We start from the raw sequence: 16805 nt of genomic DNA, 5'->3' as shown, positions 1-16805 counted from the left end.
TCTGCAGCCTGTGGTTGGGGAGGAGAAAGGAAGCTTAGGGTACACTAATGTTCGGGGTTCAAATGCTCAATTTGGTTTAAAGTTTGGACTGCAAGGCTGCTGATGTGAGCAGAGAGACCGGTTTTGATTTCTGGAACTGACAAGTTTTGTCCCTTGAGTCAAAGGAAGAAATTAAACCAAGGCCACATAAAGATAAGAATCAGTTGAAGAAACAATGACCGGCCTTAGTTGTCTGGCGGTGGCTTTCAAGACCACAGTGTTCTAACAAAGCTTCCAAGCTCAGGTCATTATGTCAAAGCCCTTTAAAAAATTACTTGGTTGCGTGAAGGTTTTTTTTTTTTTTTTTTTTAATTTTGGCAAAGATTTAATCAATTTATTCTATATATTTCCTTTGCAGCTTTCTACTTACTTTGATTTTGGTTGGGGTTTTATCAATTCAGTGAATTAACCTTTATTTCATGTTAGTTATAAGGCTTAATAATTTAGTTAATATCTAATTAATGGACATTTGGAAAACCATTTCTAAACTTGTAAACTTTTCCTATAGGTACCTCTTTCATAGTCCAGAGTCCATTGGAGAAAATATTTTAGTGGACGCTGGCTGATATGAAGGAAAGTTGGGAAACCCTTGTCCTGAGTCCAGGGCGGGGGTGGAAATGCTTGAAAGTGGTCAGTTTCTTTTTTTTTTTTTTTTTTTTTTAATTTTTTTTTTCAACGTTTTTTATTTATTTTTTGGGACAGAGAGAGACAGAGCATGAATGGGGGAGGGTCAGAGAGAGAGGGAGACACAGAATCGGAAACAGGCTCCAGGCTCCGAGCCGTCAGCCCAGAGCCCGACGCGGGGCTCGAACTCACGGACCGCGAGATCGTGAAAAGTGGTCAGTTTCTAAGTTACTCTAAGCAGGGGTCTCAGGATTCTGTTTTGCAGGGATCCAGCCCCTAGTTTATGGCCCATGATCAATATGGAAATTATTTCCACAGCTTAAGCTTGTTTCAAACTTTTGAAGTTTCCAAAGTAAACATTTTCTCCCCAGTATCTTAGAAACTCTTAATTAAAAAAAAAAAATTATCTTAGTATAGACATTTTCAAATATTTTAATCACTTTTTTTAAAGCTTATTTATTTAGAAAGAGCATGTGCACAGGAGGGGCAGAGAGAGAAACAGAGACAGAGACAGAGACAGAGAGAGGGAGAGAGAAGATCCCAAGCAGACGCTGTGCTGTCAGTGTGGAGCCCGACTCGGGGCTTGAACCCATGAACTGTGAGGTTGTCACCTGAGCTGAAATCAAGAGTCAGACGTTTAACCAACAAGCCACCCAGGTGCCCCTTAATCACTTTTCCAAGAACATTTTAATCTAAATTTCTTAGCTTGAGGTGTGGCAGCCAGTCACTCTTAGGAGAAAACTCAAATATTCATGGAGAGTTTGCTTTGGCTTGGGATTCAGGAGACAAGACTTTTGTGCATGTCCAGTCGAAAGGCTTCTTTAGCAACGAATGACCTGTATCGTTATACCTTTAGTGGTATAATAAGGCCAACATTCTGACCAGACCATGTTCTCTCTATACCTTATGGCACAGCAGAGGAAAAGTGGGTGAGCCATGAGTTGATGCTGAGGACAGGAACTAAGATTTATATCTAAGTTGTTATTATTATTTGTTGGCTCTGACAGAGAAATTCACTATATTTAACTATGACTAAGCAATATGATTTTATCAGCAATTTAATAGGATCTGTGCTATTAAAACAAATTAACCATTGTCTTCCATAGTTCAGCCAAACACGAAGGCATCCTGACCAAGACCAGGCCTGTCAACCCCTGGTTCATGGCTACGAGGGCTCACAGACCACACTGCATCTGAATTCCCAAGTCTGATAGCCCCCTTCCCGTGTTTACAAAAAAGGCTGCGACCTTTGCCCACAGCAGGATGTTTGCAATAGCAGCTCTCAACTGTGGAATTTGCTTATTTGACTGGTTTAATTCTGCTTTGCTTGATAGGGTTCACAGCAGAAAGTCTTCTGGGGGTAAGATTTATGTACTATTTACTATGTTTTAGTTGCATGTGTCAGAAAATCTGATCCAAATTGGCCTTAGCAGAAAAGGAAAACATACTGGTCCAAGTGACTGAACAGTCCAGAGCTGCTGTGGCTTTAGCTGTTGCCCAGTCCTAGGCTCCAGCAGGGCCAGCAGAGCCCAGATTCTATCTGCAACTCTGGTCAAGTGCCCTTCTGTGTGGCTTTGCTCTCAGGCTCTCCCCTTTTGGTGATAAAATGTTGTAGCAGGTCCACATGGAAGCGCCTGGGAGAGGGGAGTTGTGCAGCTACGCACAAGCACTTGGTGAGATGCAGATAGCAGATCAGCTTTGGTTTGAAGCTCTGATGTGGCGGAGATTTGTTCTGACTTTCAGACTTGGGTCACCTGCTCAGTGCAGGATCAGTGAAACAGACAAACCGTGACGGTTCTGAAATAAGAGACATAGATGTTCAGCAGCAGAAGGAACACATTTCTGCCACAGGTTACCGATCGATTTCAGTAAGTTGTATGGAGAATCGAGACATATGAACAAGGCACTGTAGGGTGCAGAGGTCAGTGACATATGCTGCTTCTGCCCTGGAAGGATTGTAGTTTAGTGCTGGAAAAATGAAAAGGTGAGAACATGAAGTGGGAAGAAAACCAGTTGGGTGGGCGTAAGCCTCAAATCACAAACTCGAGCGCCGAAATGGGAACATGTATCACGAGCCTTCATTTTCTACCAGGCGTGGCTATCTTCGTTCTCTCTGGTGGCAGTCACGTTTTAGAGTGGCCCCAGGTCTGGGCTACCACTGCCCACTCATTTAGCTTTTGGTGTTCAGTTACTACTAATCCTGAAGACGCTGCTACACTGGCCCTTGCTGCATTCGAAAGGCTCTGACAGTCCAGTCTGCTGGAGCATTGCCCAGTTTCCTCCTAGGAGCAGAACTGCCCGCCCACACCTTCTGGGTCAGCAGGACCTTGGTGCGGGAGCCACATCGGCCCTGCGCATGCACAGAGCTGGGGCACTCTGCCCACTGGTCTCGTGGCGTCAGCCCTCCTTGGGTTTCCTTCTCTTTTCTCATCCCCCCGTTCTTTAGAGGACCTGGAGAGGACGGACCTGGAGAGGACTGCTTTAGGGTGCTACACCATCAACCTGTCCCTTGCTTCCCTCTGGTCCCCTCTCTCATAAGGTCTGGGAAATGCCACAGAGCTTGAGAGGCAGGGAAATTTTGCTATTACTTAGCACATTTTCCTCTAAACCCATTGTATTTTGTATGCAAGTGAACTGTGTCTAGTCCTCACAGGGATTTGACCTTCAGTTCCCAAAAGCCACACAAATACTTTATCATTTAACACATATTTATTGGGCACTTAGCTATATGTCGTTGTGGCATGTGCTGGAGATATTACAGTTAATAAAATAGTCAATGTGCTTACCCCATAGGGCTCACATTGTAGTGAAGGATATGTACAAGAAAGATCAGATAGATAGGTGGGTGTGTAGGTAGGTAGGCAGACAGACAGACAAACAGATGGTAGATACAGACAGATAGACATAATTGATTGACAGATAAATAGAATAGATATGGATGCAGACAGATATATACGGTTAACAGACAAAGCAGTGATATGGGCCATGGTGCAGACTAAATATGATGGGAAAACTTTGAGGGGTGTAAGCAGTGGGGGACTGCTATCTTAGCTATTACTTAGACGGAACATTTTTTTGCAGAAATTACCATAGGGGCTCAAGACTAGGAACAGAGAAAGCAACCAGGAGACTTTGAATAGACACAAGAATTTATATTCTTTGGGCCAGGCTGCTGGTAGGGAGGAGTGAGATATAATCAGATCTTGAGCATATGTTGAAGGTTTATATTCTGATAGGGTGTGCCAATGGATTGGTGTGGCTGTGAGAGTAACAGAGAAGTCACAGTTAGGCCAGGTTTTGAGTGTGAGCTCCCGGAGAGATAAAGCCTGCCTGGAGAGAAGGCTCAGGGAGAAGGTGAGGAGAAGGGAGGGCATCACAGGCAGCTTTGTATAATTTGAACTGCTTACTTGACACTTCATGCCAAGATGGAGAAAGTAATTGATATCGTGAGTCTGGAATTTAGGGGAAGGTTAAAGAGTAGATAAAACGTGGAGATTGTCAGAGATAAGTGGTGCTTACAGTTGCAGGACCTGAGATCTGAGTGTAAATGGAAAAGGATGGGGCCAGGGGGACAAGAGGGTCTTGGCGTCAGGGGATCAAGGAAGCGCTAACAGCCTTGGTGGCTGCTGAGTCCTTGTGAGGCCACCGAACCAGATGTGGGGGCAGGTGTGTTCCTGTGCTCTTCAGCTCATGGACTGGTTTGTGTGAGCCACAGTGGAGAGGCTCTGCCTGCCACCTCAGGAAGGGACAGTCCCTCCAGGACAGCAGGAGATAGGAGGCTACCCTGCTGATCCAGAGCAAACACTGTAACCCTGCTCAAATGGCATGCCCACAAGATCAGCCTGGTGACGGGTTAGTCATTTGAAGGGGTATGCAGAATGGTTTCACTTAGAAGCAGTGTTTTAAACTTGGTCTTGAAGAATGAGTTGTATTTCAAGAGGTCAGAGGTTGGCACTTTTTCCTTAAGGGGCCAGATAGCACATGTTATTAGGCTTTGTGGGCCAAGAAACAAAATTGAGGACATATGTAGACACTCATATAAGAGAGAAAACAAACTACCACAATTTTTTAATTGATTAAAACAAAAATAGAATAATTGAGAAGTTGTTTTTTTTTTTTTTTTTTTTGTAATACAAATCTTGTGATGAGACAAATGTGATTCTCTTTATGGGAGAGCATTTTGCTACTTGAGATTCGAAGTTAGTGTTACTTATCATGAAAATAAATCACAAATGTTCAACTGTTATGCTGACTATGATGCACTTTTACCTGTAACATCTTTGAAAATGTGTTTTCACACATAATATTTCACACATAATAATATTATTGTGTATTATTATTATATAATATTATTATTATATATATTATTATTAATTTTTTCAGCCTTTAAAAATGTAAACACTGGCAGTGCCTGGGTGGCCTGGTCGGTTAAATGTCCGACTCCTGATTTCAGCTCAGGTCATGATCTCACAGTTGAGAGGTGGAGCCCTGTGTCTGGCCCCTTACTGGGCCTTGAACCTGCTCAAGATTCTCTCTCCCGCTCTCTGTCCTTACCCAACTTGTGCTCACACATGCGTGAGTGCTCTCTCTCTCTCTCTCTCTCTCTCTCTCTCACACACACACACACACACACACACACACACACACACAATATTAAAAATGTAAACACTGTTCTTAACTCCTAGGCCATAGGTGAACAGGTGGTGGCTGGACTTGGCCCAGGGCCATGGCTTGCCAACCCCTGTGGGGTCCCTCATCAATTTACTGCCCCTTACCTCCCAGGGTGTCCTTTAGTGTGGGCTCTGGGATCCTTAACAGAGCTCCTTAAAGTATTACTCCTTTAAAGCGGGCACAGTGATGAGCTTCCTCAGTACAGGGTGCAGGAGGAATGTGACAGGAGGGACAGGCAGGCATCAGCCATGTGCCAAGAGGACCCGGGTGGATCCTACCCACCCTCCCACAGGCCCAGGAGAGGACCCCTCTAGGACCAGGAAGCCTGGGCTGTCTCAGCCTAGGGTGCCATCCAGAATGGATAATTCTCACAGCCGACCTCCCTCTCAAACAGCTCTGCGCATTCCACCTCCTGCTTGGACCCAGGCTCTGCACCCGCTCTAGGTGAGCAGGGTGTGGGTGTTATAGCTGTGAAAGACAGCAGAGCTAGGCAAGTGACGGAAGCACAGGATAGGACCCTAGCACCTTGAATTGTTCCAAGATGTACACTGATGGGTGTTGTCGGCATAGAGAAGATAGATCTTTTTTGTTTGAGAAAGAACGTGCATGCTCTCGAGTTGGGGATAGGGGATGAGAGAGAGATCCTAAGCCCAGCTTGGGGGGTTGATCTCAGGACCATGAGAGCATGACCTGAGCTGGTCAAGAGTTGGACGCCCTAAGCGACTGAGCCACTCAGGTGCCCCGAGAAAAGGCATCTTTTTAAAGGTTTTAACATTTTATGAAAAAGCAAAACACTGCTTTGCTTTTTTTAGAAGGACTTGCAAATAGTGTATTATAAATACTATTTAATCAAAGAAGTAAGAATGTTAACATATAGTATGGTATTTGATAGCATTTTTACCCATGTTTCCACCTCTCCGAACTACCTAAGTGATTAGAATATACGTATATAAAACAAGTCAAATCTAGTCCTAAGTTAGAAAATGAAAATTACAAATACTTCTCCCCCATCTTTCTTCTTCAAAATTTAGAATTAATTTTTAAAATGTAATAATTGGGTAATATTAGCTGCAATAAAAAGCCTCCATATCTCAATTACCTAACACAGTAAGAGCCACTTCTCCAGCATGTAATAGTCTAGTGTGGATATTCCAGGTGGCGGACAGCTTTCCCCAGGCGGTGACCCAGCTGGTGACCCAGGGGACCCAGGGGACCCATCCTTCCCCCCTGTGACTGTGCCATCAAAGTCCTCTTCAGCCAGCCAGTGATGGGAAAGAGAGGGTGGAGAAAGCAATACGTCTCAGCTGTCGTGGCATAGAAGTGACACACGTCACCTTCTCTGGGCACCTGCCTCTCGGGGACAGTGCTCCCTGTAACACAGGAAGCACACATGTGTGTGGGCAACTAGTTGTCCAGACACAAAACCAATAAAGCCAAACCCTCTGTATGCAATTCATTCAACCCATGAAGAGTAAGGTTGTGAGGCCTCATCTTAGATACCAGCAGAAATTAGGAACTCAAATACTTTGTCTAGTTATAATGCAAATTACAGTCAATGCATGTACCTTATGAACAGAGGAAGATGTATTAGTCAATTTCGTAGTTATACTCCTGTTTGCTGACTCACATACCTTCTTAGCAACCAAAATGGAAATGAAGTCACTCCTATCTCAGTATATGCTCACCAATCATGGCTTTTAAAAGCTATCAATTGCATCAATACTGTACTGGAAATTTGGAAAGTTGGAAATGCCCTTTACCATATATGTATTTTCTTGATCACTGTGGAATAAATATCAAAAAACAATCGTATGTCATTATTGTGTCGCCTGAAGTCATGGCTTATAGAACCACCTCCATAACATGTACTTTAAAGGGCCAAATGTTGGGGTGCCTGGGTGGCTCAGTTGGTTAAGCATCTGACTGTGGCTTAGGTCATGCTCTTGTGGTTTGTGAGATTGAGCCCTGCATTGGTCTCTGCACTGACAGCATGAAGCCTGCTTGGGATTCTCTCTCCCTTTCTCTCTGCACCCCCTCTGTCTCAAAATAAATTAAAAAAACATTTAAAAAATAAAATCAATAAATGAATAATTAAAAAATATTAGGTTCTTCATATTCTATACCAATATAACTTTGAGATGGGTCAAATATTTAGTATAAAATATAGGCTGTGCCTGTATAGTTCTTTTTTTTAAATTAAAGCCTTTAGTCACAATAGTAGTTAAAAAGATGATAACAGTAGAAAGCCCAGAGACATGCTCCCATATAAATAAAAACAAATGCTGAAAAATAATAATTGTTTTAAAAAGCAAGCAGAGATACAGATTTGCGGCGTGAGCACAATTATAGACTAAAGAATATGATGCCAGAAAAACAGGCAAAGAATATGAACAGAAAATGTGCAAAACAGGACATGTAAACAAACTAAAGAAAAATTCACTGGCATTCAGATGAATTCAAATGAAATTTGTCACCCTGTTTTTCTGACGTATGGCCTTTGCCTTTACCAGTGTCCCCCATGACAGTGGACGTTTTTTATGGTAATACCCAGTGATCTGAACCTGGGTGGTATTTTTCAGAGGCAATTTATAAAGTAATATAAGCTAACAAATTATGGGTTGTTTTTATTCATCGATTCCCAACCCCTAAGACTCTACCCTAAGATAACTGTCATCCAACAGTGGTATCTCTAAAAGCTAAAAATGGAAATAATCTACATATTTGGCAATAGGAATAAATTGAAGCATACACTGAAATGCAGACAGTAGTATTGGGGGATATTAACAGCAGGGGTGGCTTTTCCCCCAACATTTGCATATGTATACTTTTTCCATTATGTTTACAATGTGTTTATGCCATAATTTCTGATCATATAAAAATATAGAAGTTTTTTGTCATACTTGGTTGGGCCTTTTGTACTATGAATTTGAAAAGTAATTCTCCCATAATTTCTGGTTCTCTTATCTGGTTTGATTTCTGGCATTTCAAACTGTTGATGAATTTGGAGTTTATCCCCATGTAGCATGAAGCTGTGGATGAATTTTCATTGCTTCCCCTCCCCCCCGCCCCGGCAAAAGATCACTATTTATTGTGTAACACAGCTTTTCTACATTGATTTAAGATGTTATCTTTATTATACATCAAGGTATTTTATATATTTGGGTCAATTTCTGAATTTTCTATTTTGTAAAATTGATTTTTCTGCCTATATTTGCATCTACTATCAAGTAAATTATTGACACTTTATTTTATTTTTAATTAATTAATTAATTTTTTTTTAATTTTTTTTTTTAACGTTTATTTATTTTTGAGACAGAGAGAGACAGAGCATGAACGGGGAAGGGGCAGAGAAAGAGGGAGACACAGAATCGGAAGCAGGCTCCAGGCTCTGAGCCATCAGCCCAGAGCCTGACGCGGGGCTCGAACTCACGGACCGCGAGATTGTGACCTGAGCTGAAGTCGGACGCTTAACCGACTGAGCCACCCAGGCGCCCCTATTTTAAACGTTTGTTTATTTTTGAGAGAGAGAGGCAGAGTGCGAGTGGGGGAGGGACAGAGAGAGAGAGGGAGACACAGAATCCGAAGCAGGTTCCAGGCTCTGAGCTGTCCGCATAGAGCCCGATGTGGGGATTGAACTCACGAACTGTGAGATCATGACCTGAGCCAAAGTCGGACGCCCAACCGACTGAGCCACCAGGCGCCCCAAAGCTTTATGATATGTTGTGGCTTTGGCAGAGCTTGTCCCCTCATTATTCTTCTTTTAAATACTTTCCCTATACTTTCTTGCTTATTTTTCCATATGAAATCGAGCATTTCATTTAATTAAAGATACTTGTAAAACTTAAAAGAGAAGATGAATTTGATTTCATTAAGACAAAAAGTAGAAAAACATAAGAAAATTCCAAAGACAAGTGCCAAACAGTGAATCAATATTTGTAACTCATGTTCCAGAAAAAGGTTAATTCCTTTACTTTATAAATGAATAAGAAACAGAGAAATACCCCCCAACAGGACACTATGGAGAAGACTTGATGGAAATGGAAAGATGTGTAACATCACTCATCACAAAAGAACAAATTAAAGTACACTAAGAGCTTCATGCCAGAGAGAGTGGTGCTGGCACTGCCACTGACTGTAAACCCTAGAAATTAGGCAAACACACCGAGTGTCTGCTTTCACATATTGGGTGATGGGTGAGTGTGCCCAAGGTCCCAGAGAGGAGGGGAACCCCGCGATTGCCCCTTTTCCTGTACTTTCTGTTCTCTTGCTGAATGGAGGAGACAACGGAGTTTGGGGAAGCCATGCATCTGAACTGGCAAGGCAGCCTCACAGAGGGGAGTGGGCCCGAGAGATCTGCTGGAGGACCCATGAACCCTTGGCGAGTCCCAAACCCTACGTTTACGTGTAAAACTTTCAAGATGGCGCCAAGAACAGCTACCAGGAAGCCGTGAGGTGAACTGTTTTCAGTTCAGTGAGGGTTGTGGGATAACAGTTCTCACCGTCTGCTCATTAAGCCCTGAGCACACTAGGGAGCCAGCCCAACGAATCACACCACACTTGGAGGGCTCACATCAAAACGACTGTACACGCACCGAAGCAAAACACAGAAGCAGGCCTTGGAAAGATTGATATGCAGGTCAGTCCCTGCATGGCCTACTGCTAAGGGCATCAACTCTGTTTAAGGAAGACAACAAAATCCAGACATTCAATGTGGTGATATTCACAATATCTAGCAACCATCAAATTTTACCAGAAATAGAAAACAGGAAAATCTAACCCATAGCAAGAGAAAAATCTGTCAAAAACAGATCTGGAAAGGCCAGAGATGATGCAATTATCAGATAAGGATAAAAAAAGCACCTTTTAAAATATGCTCAAGTATTTAAAGAACAACATAAACATAATGAGAACAGAAATGGAAAGAATAAAAACAACCAAATGGAACTTTCAGAGCTGAAAACAATCTCTGAAATGAAAATTTCATCTGATGGCCTGAACAGCAGACTTTACATTGAAGCCTCTTGGCTTCTTTGGCTCTTCTGATTCCTTTCCCTGTGATAAAGAGATGGTCTATCCCCACATACTTCAGGTCTGGGAGGATTATCTGCACACTTGTTGGAACAAGTACATGCTTGCTTGCGTGAGTTTATGAACACCCAGGCAAGCCTGACAGGTAGAATGCTGTACAAACACATTGGAGTAACCACTCAGTTCCTGAGTCTCTTAGGATTTTCCTAATAAGGACAATCTATACAGACAGTTCAACATTTTTGACAAAAGTATCCAGATACAGTAAAGTTCATATTTTTTATTTTGGACAGTTGCAATAAATAATATATTTTTTATTATGCACAGTTATAAATTACATCTTTTGTTAATTCTTTAAATTTTAATATTTTTAAATTAGCATTGGGGTAAATTAAGAATTACACAGAGAAGGTATATAATTGAGAGATTGGACCATATTTTGTTTAAGATCCTTTAGAATTCCATGATTTTATAATTTCTGGGATTTTGAGAGTTTAGGGTTTCCCAATCTCAGAATGAATTTAATTTATCAGGAAAATAGAGATGAGACAATAATTTCAGGATTTCCAATTCATTTTATTTGTCTGGAAGGATACAATTTATTAATGCTCAATTGTGCATGAGAAAAAATGAAATTATAATAATTTTCTAACTTGTATGTACTAGATTTTTTCATTAAAATCTCTTTTTTTAGGGGCGCCTGGGTGGCGCAGTCGGTTAAGCGTCCAACTTCAGCCAGGTCACGATCTCGTGGTCCGTGAGTTCGAGCCCCGCGTCAGGCTCTGGGCTGATGGCTCGGAGCCTGGAGCCTGTTTCCGATTCTGTGTCTCCCTCTCTCTCTGCCCCTCCCCCGTTCATGCTCTGTCTCTCTCTGTCCCAAAAATAAATAAAAAACGTTGAAAAAAAATTTTTTTAAATCTCTTTTTTTAATCTTTCAGTGAATAATCCCATACCTTCCAATCTGAAATCGGAAGCAAAAAAGGCGGCTAAAATTCTAAGAGAATTCACAGAAATAACTTCCAGAAATGGACCTGATAAGATCATTCCTGGTAAATAAAATATATACCATTCATTTCTAAAGTTGTTTTGTTGTTTAAGTTACTTGGTGCACTTCCTGACCCCAGGCAGTGGACCCCCTAAGAGCAGCAAGCCCACAGAGTAGTGTTTCCCTCCTTCTCTGGGGGACCCCCACACCTCCCTTTGCCTTCTGCCTTTGTGGAGGCGGCCTCTCCTGCCTCCCCTTCATGGTGTCCACTTTGGTTTTCCCCCAGCTCACCTGTTCTTGTCCTCAGTTTCTGAGGCCTTGTAAGTTTATCCTGCAAACTCACTAGCTAATCTCATAAATAAAATTTAATTTTGGGTTTTCTCTTTCTAGATAAGATATTTACATTTTATAGGGGTTTAACAAGACATTAATCAATAATTCCCAACACAGCTACATATCATATTCCTTGGCTCATTAAAATACAGTGCTTAAAGTTCCCGCAAACCTGCTGAATCAGACCCTGGGAGCGGTGTGGCAGGAATGCGCATTTTTAACAATGCTTCCCATGTGATTCTAATGCGAGGCTGACCACATAAGACCTGAGTCTAGAGATGACCTTTTGGGAGCCACTACCTGTCCATTGCCACTAGCACTTATCTCTACAGGGTGTTTCAAGAAGGTCCACATGCCGACTACCTTGGGCAGTGCTGCAGACTAATTTCCCTCTTAACCACCACGACTCTGATCCAGGATGACAAAGACTACTTGATTTTTTTAACTACTTTAACTTCTTAAGTCGGATGTTTAAAGTTATTTAGCAGAACTTTAAATATTAAAAACTTTTAAATTTGTTATAATAATAATAGTTATTATTATTATTATTATTATTATTGTTGTTGTTGTTGTTGTTATTTTGGCCCAGCCACCACTTCCATCATAGGAAAACAGTGCTTCTTGGAGCCTGGCTACTCAAAGTGCCGCTGGACATCACTTGGGGGCGCGTTAGAACCGCAGGACCTCAAGGTCCCACTTAGACCTAGTGAGTCAGAATCTGCATTTTTTACAAGATCCCCAGTGATCTATATGTACACACAGGTTTGAGAAGGACTACTTTAGGACTTGAAGAAAATTCAATCAGAAAAACTGAATTTTCAGTAGCAGTATTCTGAAGCAGGAGATAGAAGACATTTCTTGATATATATCAGCATCTGCTTATGTGGCCCGCTAGCCCGATTTATGGAAAAACTGGATTTCCTAACACAGAAACATCTGAGTATGGATTACCTCTCATGGATTTTGTGCAGTAAAATTCCATCATGACTTTCTTCTGCCTGCAAAGACCACCTGACTCCCTTTCAGTGAGTTTAGCTGGGAAAGTGAAAACCAGTTTACATGGCAGCCTGGGTAAGAGCTGACTCTCAGGTGTGCAGGCTGTGTGTGGTGGGGAGGAGAGGGCCCCAGGGGCTGCCAGAGAGCCAAGCCTCTCCTTTCCTAGAGCCTTCCCTAGGATGGGGGGGGGGGGCATTATGTTTAAATTAACACTAGGGTGATCTATTATATAGTGGAGGATAAAATCTACAAAAAACAATTTAAAACAAAACATCTAGACTGTAGACCTTAGCGGTACGAGGTCACACTCGGGTGTGAGGGGCCTGAGATCCGTACAAGGACATTTAGAGGGTGAATCTGTACTCAGTGCATCTCTGCCATCCATGAAAAGCTACTTGGCAAATCAGTTAGGCATTACTGGTATTTTAGTGTTCCTGAATTTGGGTAGAAAATCTATAAAAACAAACCTGATACTTAAAATATGTTCATCTGCTTTTGCTCTATCTAAATAGAGGCAATCCTGACCATACACACATTGAGAGTGGAGTCGAGGTGTGGACAAAGATGTTCTACCAAAGTGGGGTTGTAAAAATAAACCTATGTGATATACAATACAGCTTTCAACCGCATTACAATATACTTATAACGTTTTGAAATACAAAAAGGAGGCACTGGATGCCTGGGATGAGCACTGGGTGTTGTATGTAACTGATGAATAACTAAATTCTCCTCCTGAAACCAATATTGCTCTGTTAAAAAAAAAAAAGGGACATTGGGGTCCAAGGGTAATTTCAAATGTTGAGGCTTCCCTTGTTATTTGAAGGATATGCTGTTTTGTGAATAAATCCACAGAAAAGGGAGGCACAGTGTTTACTAGGCACATATATTAATAACTCATTTTATGTGATGAACTTCCCTGAAATGTGAATAAACCAGTGGTTTCTAAATTGAGTTATATTCTCAGTACACTAGTAGTTATGTGTTACTCGAATACTCAAATAGATCATTTTACAAAGTTAAAAGTCTTTTAAAGTGGCAAAATCACTTGGTTTTTCTGTGTTTGAATCCAGATTTTCATATTAGTAAAAGGTGAACTAACTGTATGGATTTCAGATCAAAGTTCCACAGCTTGCAGCAAGTTTCTCCTTAGTACTTAGTACAGTATGGATCTTTATATTATGAGTTATGTTCTCAACTAATTGAAATCTCCAAATTATTTGTCCTGCTGGTAGATGTCACTGAAAAATCTCATCTGTATATCTCATTTATCACAGCGGTTGCAGGATGTTTGAGCACTTGTGACGTTAGGTGTAGCATTGGAAACATACAAGGAAGGAGGTGGGGCAGGGAGGCCCAGGTGCACGTGCTGCGTAACCGAGTGTTTTTCAGCTCATATGTCCCACAAAGGCTCATACTGAGAGCCCTGGGTCCTGCCAAGGAGACTGCAGTGTGTACTGAATCTGCTCAACCCCTGAACATCTATCCAGGAAAGTCCATTAAAAATGCTCACCTGCTCGTTATCTTTAATTTTGCAGCCCATGTAATTGCTAAAGCCAAGGGTCTTGCGATATTGTCTGTGATAAAGGCTGGATTTCTAGTAACTGCTAGAGGAGGCAGTGGGGTCGTGCTGGCGCGTCTTCCCGATGGAAGTAAGTTGACTGTTTTCGCTTTGAACACAACTCACAGGAGCGTGGTAGGTTTCTTCATCCTTCTTTGTTCAGCCCTTGGCTAAGAATCAGAAACAACCAAGTTCTCTTCTCAAGCACTACCCATGTTTTCACGGGTAGACTTCCCAGCAGTACAACCAGCCCAAGTAGAAGCACATTCAAAGGCACTTCCCTTCTGTGGGCTCAAGGTCTGTGAGATGTTCCCACAGTGGTGACAGGTAGCTCTCTGTGAAGGTGGAGATCTGTCAACCTCTGGGGTCTCAGAAGCTCAAGAGGACTTTTCTACTGGGCTTTTCTGCTGTTCTTATTTCCCCTGTATTTCTCACTTCTGAGTCCAGATGCTCAGTCCACAGAGGGTAATTTAAATTTTTTTCTTAACGTTTATTTTTGAGACAGAGAATGAACGGGGGAGGGTCAGAGAGAGAGAGGGAGACACAGAATCGGAAACAGGCTCCAGGCTCTGAGCTGTCAGCACAGAGCCCGACGCGGGGCTTGAACTCACGGACCGCGAGATCATGACCTGAGCCCAAGTCGGACGCTTAACCGACTGAGCCACCCAGGTGCCCCTCGCAGATCGTAATTTAAAAGCTGCCCAAATGAAATAGCAGATTCCCTGGGGCACCTGGGTGGCTCAGTCAGCGGAGTGTCTGACTTCAGCTCAGGTCATGATCTCACAGCTCTTGAGTTCGAGCCCCGTGTCAGGCTCTGTGCTGTCAGCTCGGAGCCTGGAGCCTGCTTCCGATTCTGTGTCTCCCTCTCTCTGCCCCTCCCCTTCTCATGCTCTCTCTCCCTCTCTCTCAAAAAGAAATAACATTAAAAAACAAAACAAAAACAAAAGAGAAGCAGCAAATTCCCCAGATCCTGGCCAGATGGGCAGTCTTCAAACAGCAACAGATCCTAACATAGGAAATGGAAAACAACTTTGGGGTTATATGACACTAATTTCTGTAATACAAACTCCCCTAAGCCTGGGTAGATTAGTTCTAAATATATTCAAGCAATATCCTGTTACCTAGAACACAAATCAGGTTAGGAAACTAATAAGCATCTGCAGAAAGGACTTTATCTAGGCTCTCCCACCCTCCCCCCATCAGATTAATTTTCTCCCTAATTCAAATGGAATTATTGTACTAAGTTTTAAAATGTAAGGAAATTTATCTTGTTAAAATCTTAATAATCTTGAACAGATAGCCTATTTCTTGTGCTACGATGCAAAAAAAGACCAGTTTTTGCCCTCAGAGATTTACAATAGAAACGGTTTATTATTGTGTTACCCTTAGAAGTGATTATAATAAACTTTTTTGAATCCTTTCGCTCTATCTATGATAGAACTCTAACTAAAAACTAGAATTACAGCTCAATTATTTTGTAAAACGTTATACAAATGTTGATAGTTAAAATTAGATATGTTTAGTAGGTGAGGATTCAGTAGTTTGGTGTTATGCACGTTTGTAGAGAAAGATCAGGGGGCATGAATTTGTGAATCTGTGGGACTCAATATCTAATACCTTTCAAATATTTTTAACTTAAAGTTATACAGGCTTATTAAAGAACATTTTAAAACACAGGGGGAAATTCCAAAGTCTCATTATTTTAAAAGAAATGTTATTTGTTCACATTTTAGCATTTTCCTTCCCATATGTGTGTGCCAAGCAGTTTTAATGTTAGAGTAACGTTTGCTTCTTTGTGTTTGTTAGAGTGGTCTGCACCGTCAGCCATCGGCATAGCTGGGCTTGGTGGAGGGTTTGAAATAGGAATTGAGGTAAGTGTGTGAAAACACAACTGCGACTTACTACGTGAAGCTTGAGAGAGTATTTACTGTTCTCATTTCACCATCGATGGAATATATTTTATTCCATGTATTTCCCTTTCTGGATGAATCCCCGCTGATAACATTCTAATGTTTACCGGTATCTTTCATTGAGAGTGGCATTTTGCTGGGTCCATCTTTAGCATGTCTGGGGAGCAGGAATGTCTCAAAGCAGATGAACTGTACTTGGCCACTTGTGACTTGCTCATTGCAAAGCTGCTAACCTCTGCAGCGGGTTGTCGAACAAGCCAGAGCTTAGATCCTGGGCTTACCTGGCTTAATACAGTGTATCTTCATGGGTGGCAAAATCCAGTTGTGTTATATCTTCAGATTGCTTCAGATGCTTGGAGTAAAGACTGCCTTTGCATGGTTTCATGTTGTGACTTGGTTCCTGACGACCATGGCCTCTCAGGCAGGCCCTGAGCACACCTGTTTGCAGAGGTCTGTTACTTAGAGATTACCTTCTGCACGATGCTAATCTTTCATCCATTGCGGTATTGCTAAGTCATGGGCAAATTGAATCTCCTAATATTCTCAAATCACTTTCTTCTCAAGTTCTGGTCAGTTTTGTCCTAAGCCATCTTTTTATGCATTTTCTCTGTGGCCACAGTTTTAAATTCCCTTGGCCTCATTAGACACGGGCCTTTCCACC

The 16805-nt window shown here is 42.0% G+C and overlaps 1 protein-coding gene across 2 annotated transcripts in view; it reads left to right on the top strand.

Annotated features, from left to right (window-relative positions):
* SH3YL1 (SH3 and SYLF domain containing 1) overlaps positions 1 to 16805 on the top strand; it is a 40483-nt gene that overhangs the window by 2307 nt on the left and 21371 nt on the right. For both annotated transcript variants that reach the window (XM_058682360.1, XM_058682361.1), the window contains exons 2-4: positions 11301 to 11411; positions 14212 to 14325; positions 16041 to 16105. In XM_058682360.1, coding sequence (XP_058538343.1) covers positions 11301 to 11411; positions 14212 to 14325; positions 16041 to 16105 — 290 coding nt within the window. The remainder of the gene's footprint in view (positions 1 to 11300; positions 11412 to 14211; positions 14326 to 16040; positions 16106 to 16805) is intronic.

The sequence above is a fragment of the Neofelis nebulosa genome, chromosome 9 (genome assembly GCF_028018385.1).
Source record: "Neofelis nebulosa isolate mNeoNeb1 chromosome 9, mNeoNeb1.pri, whole genome shotgun sequence".
Taxonomy (NCBI): domain Eukaryota; kingdom Metazoa; phylum Chordata; class Mammalia; order Carnivora; family Felidae; genus Neofelis; species Neofelis nebulosa.
Note: the sequence above shows the minus strand (reverse complement) of the source record. Positions and strands in the feature narration are given on the sequence as shown.